At 42.2% G+C, this 18081-nt stretch overlaps 1 protein-coding gene across 1 annotated transcript; it reads left to right on the top strand.

Annotated features, from left to right (window-relative positions):
* Nucleotides 1-2372: 2372 nt before the first annotated feature.
* LOC103632724 (plant UBX domain-containing protein 2) lies at nucleotides 2373-9115 on the top strand. Its single transcript, XM_008654466.4, has 3 exons — nucleotides 2373-3378; nucleotides 4336-4614; nucleotides 8658-9115. The coding sequence occupies exons 1-3, from the start codon at nucleotides 2578-2580 to the stop codon at nucleotides 8901-8903; spliced, it is 1326 nt and encodes a 441-aa protein (XP_008652688.1). The 5' UTR covers nucleotides 2373-2577; the 3' UTR covers nucleotides 8904-9115.
* The last annotated feature ends 8966 nt before the right edge of the window (nucleotides 9116-18081 follow it).

Here is an 18081-nt window from a genome sequence, read left to right as displayed (position 1 = left end):
AATCATTGCTATTTTCTTCTCATTGTTGCGTGTTAATTCCATCTTAGCATTATCCGTCAACTATTTGAGTTGTTACTTGCACCTCTGTATGGAATTCGTTTATCTTTTCATCATCAAGGTATACATGTTATCTACTTATCTTAAGGGTGGTTTATAGGAATTGCTTAGAGCTTATCTGTTATGTGTCAGATGGATGTTGACTTAAATTTTTTAATGTAAATAAACATTATTTTCTAAGTTCATCCTTGACGCTCAGTTCAATGAATAAGTGATTTGGTTGTTAGTTGCCATTACTATCACACAACCGTGTTATGTGAAAGTATTTTTTTACATTTGCTTGTGAACTGGAAGTTGATCATTTTCTTAACAATGGTACTAACAAAAAAAAAGCTTTGGTATGTATCTTGAAGTTTTTCCGTGTTTGAGTGCCCTTAATTAGTCTAGGTGTCACAGCATGGTTGATTGCAGTCTGATACAATACGATTTGTGGTAGTTTCATACTTTTGTACCATGGTTGGATTGGTACATGACAGTGTAGAGAATAATTTAGTTTTTGTTGTCAATGATTTGAGCTATCAGTTTGACTTCAGTGTTACTAAGATGTGCTGGACGGCTTGTCAAAATATTGCCAGTTGCCACATTGTTCTAGCATGGTGGCTTGACTCTATTTTTTTAAAAGCCTTGTGCTAATTGCTGAACTATGATAGTAAGGTTGTACTGCTGCTTTGTTCAGGATCATTAAAGCATACATGTTATTTTGGTAGGAGAGGTTTGTATGTATCTGTTGGAAAATGAACTAGAACTCTAGTAGTATAGTTATCACTTATCACTTATTTTTTTTTACCTATAGTTCATCCTAAATAGTCAGCATTGCGTCAATTTGGATTGTCTGGGTGTGCTTACAATTGTTATTTTAAGCATGTGTTCAATGGATATGTGATATGATTGTTTGGCAAGTGCCTTTACTATCACAACTTCAGAAGAACATGTTTAATGGAAATAGAATTTTATTTCCACTGTCTTTGAACCGGAAGCTAACCATTTGTCAGAATTAACCCGTTAGTTATAATGCTTGCGATAGCTTGTTTCTTTTGGACAGCTGTAGTATTAGAGATATATTATCTGAAACATTTTTCACACGGATACAATATTGTGTTTTTTCAGGTTTGAGTGTCTTTTTTTGACAAGGGTTTTGAGCATGGCCGGCCCTGAGAATTTGGAGGCCCTGGACGGGACAAAAATAGGGGCCCATTGACAATAAACATAACAAGATTATACACAATTGCAACTATAATACTGACAAAATTATAACACGGAGGTCATTTAAAAGTTTCTTCTAACATTCCTAGATGCAAAGTCAGTGATGATAGAGTCAGTATCAATACCATCCAACAGGTGCTTCTCAATGCAAAAGGTTGCCAAAGACCAAACCATTTAATATTTCTTAGTACATTAGTGACCTCAAATAGTTATTCAATAGCTTCAACTTAGAAAAGTTTTTTTTAGCTTATGCGGCAGTCAAGGCGTAGTCAATAGGATTCAAAGAAGCAATAAAAACATTAGGATGATGTCCTTAAAGTCAAATCGAATTTGATACAATCAGAAACACAAGAACATTCTATTAGGATTTAGGGACTAGTTTGGAGTTCCATTCTTTACAACTGAAGCGCGACGATAGGCCTAGGGTGGGCGGCGATCGGTTTGCTTATCCGAGTGTTTGCGGGGCAGAGGGAGCAATTGATGTGTGGAGGGCGAGGGCCAACAATTCGTGACTCGGGAGCGGTCACTGGCCGTCTGCCGCATGTGCGTGCGAACTACTCGCCTGGAGGCATAGAAACGTTGAGCGGTCAAGGAGAAGGCACTAGAGCATGAGTGATTGATTGCATACCTGATTAATAGATTTTTGGGCCAAACTATAGACTAATATATATGACATATAGTAGGTTGTATGTAGATGCCCTCTGATTTTTGGAGGCCTGGTGCAGCAGCACCACTCGCACCTACTCAGGGTCGGGCCTGGTTTTGAGCGTCCTAGCTGACTAATGTATGATGATACCACCCTGCACGTGTCCTAAACATGACGTAGGGACAACCTTGTATGTGAACAGTGCAGTATATAATACAAAACAATGTTTTGAGACATAACTGCTGAACACGGTTTTAGGTGTGAAACTGTGAATGGCATTGCTGCTTCTGTTCAGTGGCATGCCGCCATGGCTTCCGAATCCCGACGCGTGAGAAACGCTAGAGGCCCATTTTGGTTCCCATGCCACTACCGGGCTTTGACAGTGCACCAGCCCGTGCAGTCGAGCAAGGTATTGCGGCCCGCCATACAGTCAGGTCAGGAGAGAAGATGCCTTCGAAGCTACTCCATGAGTACAACCGCACAAACAAACGATTCCACAAGCTGCTTCTCCACTGCTGCTGCTCTCGCCTTTATTGCTACTTCGTTCTTCCTCGTTTGCTTCGTCCCCGCGGCGACAACATCCACCACCAAGTCGTCCACTCCGCGTGAACGCATCCACGCTCCAATCTCATCTGTTCGCGGCCGCCTACGCTTCCTCCGCCTCCAGCGCCATGATGAAGGACAAGATGAAGGGTTTCATGAAGAAGATCACCTCCTCCGGCTCTGGGACCCCGTCCTCATTCAAGGGCACCTCCCACGTCCTCGGCTCCGGCCCCTCCCCCTCCTCCTCCTCCTCCCACCCCGCTTCCCGCCCCTCAGACCCTAGCGCAAACCCCAAGCCTGCCCCTAAGCGGCCCTCGCCACCTCCCCCGCCCACTTCAACCACCGATTTCACCCCGTACACGCCCCTCGTCTCCTCCTCCTCCTCCTCCTCCCGCCGCTCCGTCGCGAATGGCACCGCGGCCGCCGCCACTATCGCGTGCCCCAGCTGCGAAGACGCGTTCCCTTCCGAGCTTGCCGTCACCGAGCACCTCGACGGCTGCCTCGCGTCCGCGGGGGGCGCCCGCGCGCGCGCCGCCGCGTACCTCGCTGCCGACCCACCCCCGCCGCCCGCTGCCGTTGAAGTGGTCAAACGCCTGCTGGGCAACCTGCTCCGGGAGCCCAGCAACGACAAGTTCAGGCGGGTGAGGCTGGGCAACCCGCGGATCAAGGAGGCCGTGGCGGACAGAGAAGGCGGCGCGGAGCTCCTGGAGGCCGTCGGGTTCAGGGTCGGGGATGAGGGCGGGGAGCCCTTCGCCGTGATGGACGAAGTGCCCAGCGACGCCAGGCTCAACGGTATCAGGAGGGCCCTCCTCCTGCTCGAGGGGGCACACTCCTCTGCGGCTCCAGGGAAGGTGGAGGCTGAGGCCAAGGAGAGTTGCAGCAATGTGCCTGATGTGCTGCAGGACGGTGCTATGACAATTGATCGGCAGGTAAGAAGAGGGTTCCGTTGATAATAAGGCCTTTAATTGGTTGGCTAACACAAAGCTTTCATTACCATCAATCAGCACAGTATGGTTGGTTGATTTACTTATGTCATGCCATTTTTACATGAACTGCCAATTTTATGCTTGTTTCGTTGCGCTGTTAGCTAGCTTCATTAGGACTTAGGAAATAATAGTCAGTTATAACATATTTCACCTTTTGAACTATTATCTCAAAAAATTTGCTGTTAGCATAAACATAGAAGTGTAGAACAGTGCAAGATTGTAAAGGCATGTACCTGGAAGATCGTATGTCTTACCAAATGTGTAACCATTTCTTGAGGTATTAGTGGGACAATAACTATAAATTAAGGGATATCAGAAAAAGATCCCTGCTGTACAGCGCAGAGGGATCAATTCCCTTGTTGTGCTGGTGGCATGGTGGTTGTGGAAACAACGGAATGAATGTGCGTTCGAGGGGGCTACTCCTCGCAGCAGTCAGACTATTCAAAACATCAAAGACGACACTCATCGGTGGTGTCTGGCAGGCGCGGGAGGTCTGCGCACATTTTGGACTTAGTTTTTGGCGGCTCCTAGTCGTTTTTTTCTAGATGGATCATTTTGTGTATTTTCGTTTTTGGCCACCGTAAGGTGGTTTTTCTTTGGATGTTTAGATCTATTTTAGACCTTTTTCTGTCCTCTTAATATATTTAATGCGCAGTTCTCCTGCGCGTTTTAGAAAAAAAAAGAAATACACAGACAGGACTGACTAATACATATGGCCTCCTTTTAGTTTTCTGATATTCATGTTTACAATGTCATTGATCATTTCTGATATTTATTTTGGTACATTGTATGATATGTTTATGTTGTTGCTTGCTGTCCTGCCATGAACTATCTTCAAAATGCAAATAAGATATTAAACTGAACTCCAAAAGATTACAGTATGCATTGTCAAATTTACAGATTCGAGTATTTGTCTCTGTTCCCGGGAGTTCTGTGCCACAAAATGATGTACCAGATTCCTTTTACAAGCTTAGTGGTGAGGAGATAAGGAATGAAGCAAAGATGAGGAGGGAAAGGTTAGAACAATCTAGGTTGCTGATACCAAAGTCTTACAAGGAGAAGCACGCATTGGCTGCTCGACAGAAGTATAAACAAGCAGTCATACGAGTTCAGTTTCCAGATAGAATGATTCTTCAGGGCATATTCCTACCAGGGGAGGCCACCGGTTCGCTGTATGAGGTACCATGCTTGTTTCTTCCAAAATTTGTCGTGCTTTTCGGTAGCATTATTTTCTTGATTCAGAATATGCTGATGTTCCATTCTTGGTGGCATTTGAATATACTTCATTTTCTGGTATCCATATTGTTTTGATATAGACTTTGTTGATATTATATTCTTGGTGACAATTACATTATTTAACTGACAATTTTCACTCTTTACACACTCAGTACTGCAACGGAGATAAATTAATAAAGAGCTAAGTCAGCTATAGATTATTTGAAATAAATTACTTATGAGAGAAACTTAAAACTAAAGAGTGCTCGAAAGAAGTTGGAAAACATAACTGCTAGTTGTAGCAGTAACAGCAAGTTCTATTCAGTGTTGGTATCTAAACGCATGGCTGGTTCTGGGTAATCTTATGATCGAACAACTTGTGCTCGAATATAGAACTATTTTAATCCTATCAAGTGGGTTCAGGTTGATCAGATTTTTAACACTAGCACAACATGTCTGTCCTTATGAACAGACAGAGAGCCATACCACGAGCTCAGTCATTATCAATCAATAGGAAAAACCGCAAAAGGTTCCACTGTATGGTATTAGCATTCAATCATTATCAAAACAAGAGGCTCAGAATAAAGAAGTATTTTTAGTATAATAAGAAAAAAAACAATGAATCAGTATACTCCGAACCACTCAACATGTTTTCTGAAGGACAAAATGTCTTAGAAGAATGTTCCATTTAGGTGTCATGATTGAATGCAACAGCCTTGCCGCAATAACAAAGACAGATAAACAAGGACAGATTAAATGCACAAACTTTCTGAAGGATTTGTTTTTGACACAAAGGCAGATAAACATGATTCAATACTCAAGAGTGGATGGGAAGACTAAACTCAGAGTTCTAGTCTGATCCGCATCAATAACTCAAGAAACATATATCCAAATGAATCCCAAATCTCAGATAGGAATAGGAATGCGCCAAAATTATCCACAAATGTTATCAACAGATTAGAGCATAAGCATTAAAATGATTTAATAAGCAATAGAGGAGATAAGAAGCTGACCTTGCATGAAACTGTATGTCCTTCAAGAAACATCCACCTGCACTGATCTTGAGGGTGGTGCTGAGCAGTTGGGGTCGAGGGCGAACAATGAAGACGTGACCGCGAGGCCCTGATGGCGGTGTGGTTGGACTATGGGCTGTTGAGGCATCAAGGGGTCGAGGGAAAACTTTTCCACTATATCAAACGTTCTAGTCGAACTATGGTTTCAAACTGTTTCTAACCCGAACATCTCAAACCAATTCCAAACCCAACCAGTCCATCATAGCTAATTAGCTATTACCCAAACTGAACGAGCCCATTAGGCCCTCCAGTCCATTTCTACCCAAACCATAAATAAAGGCCCAATTAAGAAACTGAACCAGTCAATCTGGTTTTAATCAAACCATTACCAGGTTTGGTTGTATCCTGGAAGTGGAAACTGTGAACTCTAAAATGACATTTATTTGCGGAAGGAGATCCAGATAATAACTCTGGTGTTTGGTTTGAGGGATTGTTTCATCCTATGCTAGATTGGTCCAACATGGCATCATCCTATAAGATTGGTGGATGACCACATTCTTTGGGTTTCTACCGATATGGTTATGGGAGATGAAAATATTGGTGGACCAACTTATCAAATTCATCCAGTTAATACTCCCTCTGTTCCAAATTGTAATTGGGGGTTTGTCCTAAGTCAAACTACTTTAACTTTGACCAAGATTTGGAAGTAGTTTGATGCCACGACGATCTAGGGGTTGCTAATCTAAGGTCAAGGCTCTCGCTATATGCTGATGATGTGGTGTTCTTTATCAAACCACAAGAGGAGGACTTGAGATGTGCCAAATTGATCCTAGACTGTTTTGGAGAAGCTAGTGGGTTGAAGACCAACATGCAAAAAAGTTGTGTCATCCCCATTTATTGTGAAGATTCTTTGGTGCGAGATTGTTGTAGCTGCTGCATTGTAATGCTGCTTCATTCCCTTGTACTTATCTAGGGCTGCCAATTTCCAACAAAAAACTGAGGAGGACTGATCTCTGGTTTTGGGTTGAAAAGATTGCAGACCGGTTACCTAGTTGGAAGGCTTCCCTTCTTAACCTTGCTGGGAGAACTGCTCTAGTCCGGTTTGTCCTTTCTGCCATCCCAGTTTATCTTCTCATTGCCTTGCATGTCCCCAAGTGGGTAATCAAATCTATTGATAAGATTCAAAGGGCTTTTCTTTGGAAGGGCAGAAAGGAGGTGAATGGAGGTAATTGTAGTGTCTTGGGAGAAGGTCACTAGGCCCCTGAGTCTGGGGGGTCTAGGGATCCCCAACTTAATTTATAAGGGTTGGGCGTTGCAAATGTGGCTGTGGCTTCAGAAAACAGATCAGCATAGACCGTGGTGCGGCGGTGCGGCCTGGACCTCCCCATCCAGTCACAGATCAAGGTCTTGTTTGATTGCTCGGTTATCACTAGAGGGAAATGGCAACAATACAAGATTCTGGACTGATAGGTGGCTGAATGAGAATTCTATTTCGATTCTGGCCCCGGAAGTGTTTTATAAAGTTGACAAAAGAGCTATTAAATCCCGAACTGTTGCAGAGGCTCTTGAGGACAGATCTTGGGTAAGGGACATCAGGTCGCCACTCTCTCTTGTTGGTATTCAGCAATATCTAGTTTTGTGGGATTTTTTGGAGGAGGTAGCTCTGAATGACGATGAGGATAAACACGAATGGAGGCATGAGGCCTCTGGCTGTTTCTCTCCTGCTTCCTGCAATCCTGCTATAAGATCTTATTTATGGGCTCCATCACGTTTGAGCCATGGAAGAGATTATGGAAATCGTGGGCACCTCCAAAATGCAAGATGTTTCTTTGGTTGGCCATGAGGGACAAATGTTGGACTGCAGATAGGCTGCACAAGAATGGTCTGCCGCACCCTGAAACATGCCCTCTGTGTGATCAGGAAGATGAGACAATTCACCATCTCTTGACTTCGTGTGTCTTTGCTCGACATTTTTGATTCAGCATCTTGTCTCCCTTCGGGTTAGGGCATCTCATTCTGGGTTCGGATGATTCCTCCTTTACTAATTGGTGGGGTGAGGTATGCTCTAAGGTCCACAAAGACAAGAAGGGTATCAACAGCGTCATCATGCTTGGCGCCTGGTGTCTCTGGTTGCAGTGGAATAGAGTGGTTTTTGATAAGATATCCCCCTCTATTAGCTCGGTGCTGAGAAACTTCCTTGATGAGCTCTCTTGTTGGGTGATGGTTGGAGGCTTGGAGCTAAGCAGCTAGGTAGTCTTGCTTTAGCTGACACCCCCTTGGCACCTGGGTAGTCTCTGGTGGTTGTAGTGCGTTGTGTGTGTATCCGTGGGGTTTTTGTTTGTTGGTTTTTCTCTTTTTTTGTAAGTCTTGTTCTTTCTATTATCTATAAAGATGTGTAGTTCTCGTGCGCTTTCTAAAAAAAAATGGAAAAATATATTGACGTCTACAAGTCCAAATAAATATGTTATCAAACTTTATTCCATGGATCTACTGCATATTTGAGAGAGAGAACATACATTTTGGATAATTTAATAAAACTAAATTGGTGTTTTAGATGTTATTGCATATTTCAAAGTTAGATAATTTTGATTTAGGACAAAACCAAAGTGAACTATAATTTGCAACGGAGGTAGGATTGGTGAACCATTGAGTCAGAAACATTAACAACCTTGGTTGCTGACACAGGGATCCATCAGCAGAACCTGTTTGTCTGGGCTTTGTAGCCTGTACACAGTGGTCTTCATGGCAGTGCATATTGTGTATTGTTTGGTCTTTGTGAGTACAGCGGGTGACTATATCAGGTGGTGCTGGTGTTTCAGTGACACTGGATATTCATCTACCACCCCTAATAGAACTTATTGAGTGCTGTATGGGAAGCTCGAGTACAATACCCTTGCTATATCATTTGATGTTTTACCAATTTTCTTGCAGTATAATCTATCTATGACAGTTTTGTAGCTGCCGACTAACGTGTGTTGTCCTTTGTTATTGCAGTTCGTCACATCTGCTCTGAAGCAACAAGGTTTGGAATTCGAACTCATCTCTCCAGCCATTCCTAAGCCACGTGTGGTGCCACATTTTCCAAACCCGGGAGAGCGGGCACGCACCCTACAAGAGGAGGACCTAGTCCCTTCCGCGCTCCTCAAGTTCATTCCCAAGGAGACTGATTCCGTGGTTTTCACCGGTTTGCTTGATGAGCTTCTCGAGGCCAGTGAGCCGCTACCTGCTGCATCACAATGAACCTTAAACCGTTTGAGTTGCAGTTCATTGGTAGGCTGCTGGGTTTTTTTTTTTTGAACCATATAGACGATTTCGTTTTTTTCCCTACCGAGCTTCTCTTGATACAAACTATTGTGCAATTAGGCATCCCATTTAATCATAACGCAATTGAACTACCCAAATTCATGAAAAATTCTTTTAAAAATAAAATTTTAGATGAATTTTATTATTTACTCTACCGATACATCAAATTTTAATTTATCATATGTTAAGAGAAAAAAAGAAAAAATATACCATTTTAAAGATTTTTATTGAATTATAACTTCAAATTTATATATTGGTAAAGTAAATAATGAAGTACAATCTATAAATTTATTTTTTAAAGATTTTTTAATGAAATTTGGGTAATTTGATTGTATGGCGATTGTTCACTGCAGTTTTGTCCTGGTTCTTTTACATAGGAATTATAGATAACGATACATACGTGCATTGGCTGACATCTTGTTAAAAAGCTACTCAAGAATTTGTTAGGCCCAAATTGAACTGGATCTGAAGTGGGCTGGGCTAGACTGTAAAACTTCAATGATTTCTTGATTATGCTGTTGTGGATTCTTACCGATTTTTCCAAAGGCCCATTTTATGAACTGTTTATTTTTCTCTCACATATCTACTGAATGCAGAAAAAGTGTTGCTTCGTCTGCAACAGCAGTTTTCGTCCGACGTGACGATTTTACGCACGTCGCACATCTTCTCCCCGATGACGTGTAAGAAGTTGGCATGTTAGTATCCAACTATCTATTTGCATCTTTCTTGTCGAAGCTAAGTAGGTTGGTCTGCTCCTCCGATCATCTGGGTTAGAGTTTAGATAATTGTAGATGACTGAGTTTTAGTTTAGGACACTAGGTTAAGGTATAGTGGATTTGGATGGAAGTAGAGCCCAATTCAACTAACTAATCTATATTTTACTATGCATTAGTAAGATGTCATTATGGACATAATTCTACAATGCGTCACACTCAATCAAAGAAGCAAAACAAACATTGGTCATAATAACAATCAGGTGAGCAAACAAAGAAGCAAAACAAACATTGGTCATAATAACAATCAGGTGAGCAACTATAAACATTTTTAATATATATATATATATATATATATATATATATATATATGTTGGGACAATGCTTCGTCGCCGAAGGTCTTGTAAGAAGAAGCAGTTTTCGGCTGAAGTTGTCTGCATGTGATGACCGAAGGTTCCTCTTCATGAAGCTTCGGAATTACAAACCGACATAAAAGTAGAATGATCTTTTAGTCCATAAATGTTTGAGTCGCTGTTGTAATCCCTTATAAGGGGCATGATTGTAATTCCTCACAGGCTGTGTCCCGTGTCTATAAATAGTGAACAGTATTCCTTTACTGTTCAGGGATTCCTGTGATAGCAATCGCACCATTCGGGAATTAATCTTTTGTCAAGGCAAAGGTATAATTATACTCAATGCTTAAATATGTCAATTCAATATAATATGATATTGTTCGTTTATAATTTATTCACCTTTGACACTTCATATCTTATATTACTTTATTTAATCTATTAGAATCTAGTTACGAAGATTTAACCTTCGTAGTCATCTTGTCTTTAACCTTCGTCCACGACTCATTAATCCTTAAGGGAATAATGCTTCGTTGGACGAAGGGTAATAACATTTAACATTTTATGTTGCCTTGTTCTTAATTCATAGCATTTGAGAACAAGTCTCCAACATTGGCGCCCACCTCCGGTGAATTCACTTCCACTTTCCTGAAACAATGGCTTCGTTCAAGAACCAGGCTGGAGCTGCTTCGGCTCCGAAGCTGATTCTCCCGATAACAGGCGGTTCATGCTCAGAGCCGGCTAACAAGAAACAGAAGAAGGAGGCACAGAGAAGAGTACAACATGTTGGAGTGCAGGGACCCTTCATCAAGTCAAGATGGTCTCATATTCCAATCACCTTCTCCCAAGAGCATCTTCAGCTCAAGGATTTTCCTCATAATGATGCTATGGTTATTTCTTGCGTTATCAAAGGGTTTCTGGTCCACAATGTCTTGGTTGATATAGGCAGTGCAGCTGACATTATATTTGCTAAGGCCTTCAGACAAATGCAAGAGCCAGAAGATAAGATTCATGATGCTACACACCCTCTCTGTGGCTTCGGAGGAAGACAGATTGTAGCACTGGGTAAGATCACCATGCCAGTGACCTTCGGATTCATCAACAACACCAGAACTGAGCAAGTTGTGTTTGACATTGTTGACATGGAATACCCTTACAATGCAATTATTGGTCGTGGCACCCTCAATGCTTTCGAAGCAATCCTTCATCCTGCTTACCTTTGCATGAAGATACCTTCGGATCAAGGACCCATTGCTATTCATGGAAGTCAGGAAGCTGCCAGAAGGGCCGAGGGAAACTGGACTGACTCAAAAGCAATTCATAATATAGATGGAGCTGAAGCTTGTGAACAGTACAAATTCAGAAGGGAGAAAGCAGCTTCGGCAGATCAGCCGAAGCCCATGCTCTTATGTGAGGATATAGCAGAGCAGAAGGTGCTGTTGGGCTCCCAATTATCCGAAGAACAGGAGAAAACCTTGATAAGGTTTTTGTTTAACAACAAAGATGTTTTTGCATGGTCAGCCAATGATCTTTGCGGAGTTAACAGGGATGTTATTGAACACTCGCTCAATGTTGACCCGTCCTTCAGACCCAGAAAGCAGAGGCTTCGGAAAATGTCTGAAGACAAGGCTGAAGGAGCTCGGAATGAAGTCAAAAGACTTCTCAGTGCAGGAGTTATCAGAGAAGTAAAGTACCCAGAATGGCTAGCTAACACTGTTATGGTAAAAAAGGCCAATGGCAAATGGCGAATGTGTATCGATTTTACGGATCTCAACAAGGCCTGTCCGAAGGACGAATTTCCATTGCCAAGGATAGACTCCTTAGTTGATGCAGCAGCTTCGTCAGAGCTTATGAGTCTTCTAGATTGTTATTCAGGCTATCATCAAATTTGGATGAAGAAGGAGGATGAGCCGAAGACCAGTTTCATAACCCCTAGTGGAACATATTGTTACCTTCGGATGCCTGAGGGGCTCAAGAACGCTGGAGGAAGTTTCAGCAGAATGACTTCGAAGGTTCTTCAGTCTCAGATAGGCAGAAATGTGCTAACTTATGTTGATGATATCATTGTAAAAAGCACGAAACAAGAAAATCACATTGCTGATTTGCAGGAGACCTTCGCCAGTTTTAGACAAGCTGGTCTAAAGCTGAATCCAGAAAAATGTGTCTTCGGAGTAAAGAAGGGGAAATTTCTTGGATGCTTGGTTTCAACAAAGGGAATTGAAGCTAATCCTAGTAAAATTGAAGCTATACTTCGAATGGAGCCACCAAATACAAAAAAGGGGCCCAAAGACTGACAGGGAGGCTGACATCTCTCAATAGATTCATATCCAGATCAGCAGAGAGAAATTTACCATTCTTCGAAGTGCTGAAATCAGCCGAAGTCTTTCAATGGGGACCAAGCCAACAAAAAGCCTTCGAGGAACTGAAGCAATATTTGATAGATTTAACAACATTAACTCCACCAACACCAGGGGCTCCTTTGTTACTATATGTGGCAGCTTCGCACTCAGCGGTAAGTGCAGCACTTGTCCAGGAGAAGCTTGATGGCCAAGTCAAGAAGCAGGTCCCAGTATATTTTGTATCTGAGGTTCTTAGTTTATCGAAGAAAAACTATTCAGAATTGGAGAAGGTGTTATATGCTGTTTTGATGGCATCCAGGAAGCTTCGGCATTACTTTCAAGCATACAATATTGTTGTTCCTTCTTCACAACCGTTGAAGGATATTATGAGAAATAGAGAAGCTACTGGACGGATTGGAAAATGGGCTGCAGAGCTCAATGAATTTTGCATTGATTATGTGCATAGATCTTCGATCCAGTCTCAAGCGTTGGCAGATTTCATTGCTGACTGGACGCCAGGGGCTCAGGATGAAGAAACAAATAAAGATGCTGAAGTATGGACAGTGTTTTGCGATGGGTCTTGGGGAACCTTCGGAGCAGGAGCAGCCGCTGTGTTGGTCTCACCATCCAAAGTTAAAACTTGTTATGCGGCCAGACTCGATTTTAGTTGTACAAACAATATTGCTGAGTACGAAGCCCTGCTTTTGGGCCTTCGGAAGTTAAAAGCAATGGGAATCAGAAGGGCCATTCTTAAAACTGATTCCCAGGTTGTTTCGGGTCATATCGACAAGAGTTGTAAGGCTAAAGATCCGAAGCTTGAAAAATATCTAGATACGGTCCGAAGAATTGAAGCTTCCTTCGAAGGATTTTCTGTCAAAAATATCCCTCGAGGACAAAATGAGCATGCTGATTTGCTAGCTAAGTCAGCAGCACAGGGGCTGCCCTTACCTTCGGATGTGTTCTTCGAAACAATAAAAGCACCTTCAGTGGAACTTCTTGAAAGAGCAGTCCTCAATATATCTCCTGTTTATAGTGAAGACTGGAGAACTGATATCATCTCTTACCTTCAGGGTAACTTCCTTTCAGATGACGAAACTTATAACAGGAGGATAGAGGCAAGAGCTCGTCCATATGTCATGATAGAAGGAGAGTTGTACAAGCATGGAGTTTGTGCTCCATTACTCAAATGTTTATCTAGAGCCGAAGGCATAGAATTGATGAAAGAGATACATGCAGGCCTGTGTGGATCTCACATTGGATCTAGGCCGTTACTTGGAAAAGATTTCCGTCAAGGATTTTATTGGCCGAAGGCAGCTTCGGATGCAGCGGAATTAGTTCAAAAGTGCGAAGGTTGTCAGAAATGTGCAAGAGATCAAAAACAACCTTCGTCTCTAACTCAACTGATACAACCCATCTGGCCATTGCAAAGGTGGGGCCTTGATTTGTTAGGACCGTTACCACCGGCCCAAGGAAACTTAAGATATGTTGTAGTGGCTGTGGAATATTTTTCTAAATGGATTGAGGCAAAGCCTTTAGCCACAATAACTTTGGCCACCATTCAAAAGTTTTTCTGGCAGAATATTGTTTGTCGTTTCGGAGTACCAAAGGCCATCACTGTAGATAATGGAACACAGTTCGACTCCGAAGCTTTCAGAGAATTCTGTGATCAAATTGGCACGAAGATCCATTTTGCATCAGTCAGGCATCCGGAGTCAAATGGACTTGTTGAAAGAGCCAATGACATCATAATGACAGGAATAATGAAGTTAATCTTCAATCAACCCAGGGGAAAGTGGCCAGATCAATTAATCAAAGTGGTATGGAGTCACAACACAACAACATCAAGATCAACAGGTTTTACTCCATTCAAATTATTGTTTGGTGACGAAGCAATAACCCCGGAGGAAGCTAAAACTGGATCAATAAGAGTAGTAGCTTCGGCACAATCAGATTCTGAAACTGATCATTCTGTGGAAAAAGATGCTATAGAAGGGATCAGGCTTCAAGCTGTGGGGAACATCAATAAATATCAAGCCGAAACAATCAAATGGCGTGATAGAAAGGTTCAGTTAAAGAATATTGAGCCAGGACATTTGGTGCTTCGGAGAGTGGCTAACCCAGATACAGTGGGCAAATTGTAGTTGAAATGGGAGGGACCTTTTTTGGTGGTATCTTCGTCAAGACCCGGTTCATACAGATTGAAGGATATGGACGGCAACGACATTCCTAGATCTTGGAATGCGGATGAGCTTCGGCGATATTATGTATAACTTGATGTAATTTTTTATATATTTTTTATTTTTTATTTTTCTTTCATGGCACCCTTTTCCTTTCTGAAGGGGGAGAAAGGTTTTTAATGGGGCCATCACATGTAATTTCCTTTTTAGCTCTATAAGAGCAAAATCCCCCAAAGATGTAAATGTAAAAACTGAGAACGCACCATCGAGTGCTGAAAAGAAACAGGGAAGAAGCTCGAAAGCCGTCCCTAAGGGGATGCGGAGCACGACGAAGCTACTAAAGAAGTCGCCCCAAAGGGAGCGCAGTGTAAGTTTTCTGCTCAAAAGTCGTTCCAAAGGGAATGCAGAGCTTACAGCGAAAAGTCAACGCTGATACCGCCGAAAGTAAAAGGCGAAGAAGCTCCCAAGGGAGACTTACAGCGAAAAGTCAACGCTGATACCGCTGAAGTAAAAGGCGAAGAAGCTCCTAAGGGAGGCTTACAGCGAAAAGTCAGCGCTGATATGTGATTGTTTCTAAGGAAATAACAGTTGTGATTATGGCTTCGGATATGTGTTTGGACATTCATTTGCACACCACATTACATCATAACATTTGCATTCATAAACATTCATCCAGGCATATGTAGGATAACCATCACCATTGCATAAGTGGTTGCTTCGGCAAAAAGGAAAAAACTGTCTTTGGTACTTCGTTGTGTACGAAAGGAAGAGCTTCGGCAAAAAGAAAAAGCTGTTTTTATGCTTCGTTGTGTACGAAAAGAAGGGAAGGTGTTTTTTTCGCCTTCGTCTCAAAAAGATAATTTCGTCCACATCAAAGCACCTCATACATTAATGGAAGGGTAAGAGCATATTACAAGGTATGAACAAAATTCATTACGAACTGTTTAGCCATATTTACAAAAGTTATTTCAAAAGTTTCTTGAGTTTTTCTGCAGTCTACTCCTACTGATCTTCACGGGGCCTCAGCTTCGGCGTCATACTCTTTAAGCATCGGTCTCGGCTTCGTCACCCTACATGAATTAAGTTGTTGTGAGTCAAAACTAAGTTTGAAGGAAAAGGTAAACACAAGGTATGATTTCTTACTGGTTCAAGATGACTCCGAGCTTCGTCTCCAGCCTTTTCTCGCCCGCCTTTTGTCCATATCATCTTTACAAATCTATTAGAAATGCTTCGGGCGAGGTCAGGAATGTCATCTAAAATTGATGGTGATAGAGTGAAATTGGGCCTATTAACAATTTTTCCATGGTCGCAGCCAGCTTTCAGGAAAGCTGTAGCAGTGCCCCGAGAAGCTACCCAGGCACAGAAGTCACCGTGCCCGGCTATAACTTCGTCAAGCTCATCAATTTCACCCTCAATATGTTCGAAGGTTTTTTGTAAGTCTTCAGTTGACGGGGTGAATTTTTCACTGCTAGCCCCAACTGAATGGAATATCTTTCTCAGTCGTTGAATACAATTATTGCTAAACTCCAAACATTTGTCTTGAAGGCTTGTCAATAATTTCTTCAAATTTGAATTTTGTTGGACTTCGGCTTCAAGTTTCGCATTAAGTTCTTGCTTTTCTTGTTCAAACTGTTCAGATTGGTAGAGAAGCTTCGTATTCAATTCTGCTATTTTAGCTTCGGCTTCTGCCAATAAGCCTTCAGTTGTCTGAAGCTCGAAGTTTTTCTTTTCAATAATAGTTGATTGCTCTTTTATTTTGCTCTCTAAATTTCCAATTATAACCTCGTGTTTTTTGTCTTCCAGATCCTGCTACATTTTCAAAGCCTTACTCAACAACATACTCTGCGCATAAATAACCTTCGTTAGAAATGTTTTCATTATTAAAAATAATAAAAGTCAAGGGAAAAGTAGTTCACCTTGAAATTGGAGTAAAATAAACTACCAACGATATGTTGTCGTCGATAGCGGCTAATATCCGTTTCCAGCTTCGGAAAACCGATACTCTTTGATAGAGTACCGATAATTTTAGCTCCAGTTTGATCCCGGATACAGTCTAATTTTTCATCGTCAATACCTCCGAAGAGGAGTGCTCCTGGTTTATATCCACAAGATTTGGCATATTCTTTAAGCTCTTCTATTTCGGTTTTTGACAATTCTTGTCCAACTAAATTTTGAAACATGAAGGTTTCGGCCTCCGAAGTTTCGTCAGCTATTTCCTTCCCTTTCTCAGACGCTGCGGCCGTGGTTTCTTCGGCGGCAGTAGTAGCTTCTTCTGTGGCCATGTCTAGCAGTATTTTGTCAATATGTTCGATTGTGGTTTCCAAGTTCAAATCTTCGGCTGAGGTAGCTTCGGTGACCGCGATTTCCGAAGGTGCGACTTCAACATTTGATATTTCCTCAGCCGCTGGCGTCTTCCGAGCTGAAGCTCTCGGCGGTGTCTTGTCAATGACTTCGGTCACTGCGATGATTCTTTGTCTCTTTGTTTTAGTTGTTTTCTTTGTTTTTCGGGCTCCTTTTCCTTCTGAAAAAACTTTGTCAGTTGAGGTCCTAATGGACTTAGCTTCACAGGCAGGGATTCAGTCATTACCTTCAAAATCTCCTCCACGTCAGTGGCAGAGTGTGATGCGGGAGTCTCTTCTTCGTCAGATACTTTTCGCTTCAGGGATGTTACTTTTCTCTTCTTCGGAATTTTCTTCTCTTTTGGTGGTTCTTTCTCATCTTCATTTAAAGCTTCGGCTACCCTTTTCCTTTTCCGGCCTTCGACACCTTTATTCAGTTGTTCGTAGTCAGGGTATTCAAAACCCAAGGCGTCCAGCACTCGATTCAGTCTTCGCTTCGGATGGGTACCGAAGGCCGCGGTCATCAACTGATCTTCCTTTTTGGAGTAATTACCGAGTATTTCATTGCACATTATTTCAATTGTGTCCAGCCATTCTTGGCAAGGTGTTTTAAAGTATTTCTTAAACTTGTAATAGTAAGGTAACCGCACAAGCTCCCCTTCTTTCTTCTCCCCCTCTAGCTTCGGCATTTCCCATTCTTTTAAAGTAGGAAAAACCCTGAAGGCCAAGAATTCTTGAACCAGGTCTCTTGTGCCGATATGCTCTGAAATAATTTTAAACTCAGCCAGTGCAGCCCAAGTGGGACCTTCTAGTGACATTTGGCATCGCGGTCTTGTTTCTCCGAAGATCAATTTAAGAGGGCTTTGTACCAGCTTCTCTTTGTCTTCGTCAACTTTCATATAAAACCATTCTGACTTCCAGCCTGCCGGCCATTTGCCTCGGTAGCTGATTACAGGAAACTTTGTGGTTTTCCGATAGGCAAAATTATAGCAACCAAAGTTATCATGCAATCCATCTTTTCTAGCCTTCGTCTGGTAATGCAACTCATGAACTCGACAAAAGCTGTCGGCAAACGGCTCCACCGCTTGGCTTCGGAGGGCCCAGATATAAACACTAAGCCTAACGATAGCGTTAGGAGTCAGCTGATGAAAGTAGATCCCAAACTTCTTCAATACATCTGCAATAATCCCATGGAGG

Source organism: Zea mays, chromosome 7 (assembly GCF_902167145.1).
Source record: "Zea mays cultivar B73 chromosome 7, Zm-B73-REFERENCE-NAM-5.0, whole genome shotgun sequence".
Taxonomy (NCBI): domain Eukaryota; kingdom Viridiplantae; phylum Streptophyta; class Magnoliopsida; order Poales; family Poaceae; genus Zea; species Zea mays.
This window is presented reverse-complemented; position numbering and strand designations above follow the sequence as displayed.

Bases quoted from the DNA above. Each gene is read 5' to 3' on its own strand.
- LOC103632724 (XM_008654466.4), top strand. From the start codon at position 2,578: ATGATGAAGGACAAGATGAAGGGTTTCATGAAGAAGATCACCTCCTCC. The intron at 3,379-4,335 runs GTAAGAAGAGGG...TCAAATTTACAG, and splicing joins CTATGACAATTGATCGGCAG to ATTCGAGTATTTGTCTCTGT. The intron at 4,615-8,657 runs GTACCATGCTTG...TTGTTATTGCAG, and splicing joins CCACCGGTTCGCTGTATGAG to TTCGTCACATCTGCTCTGAA.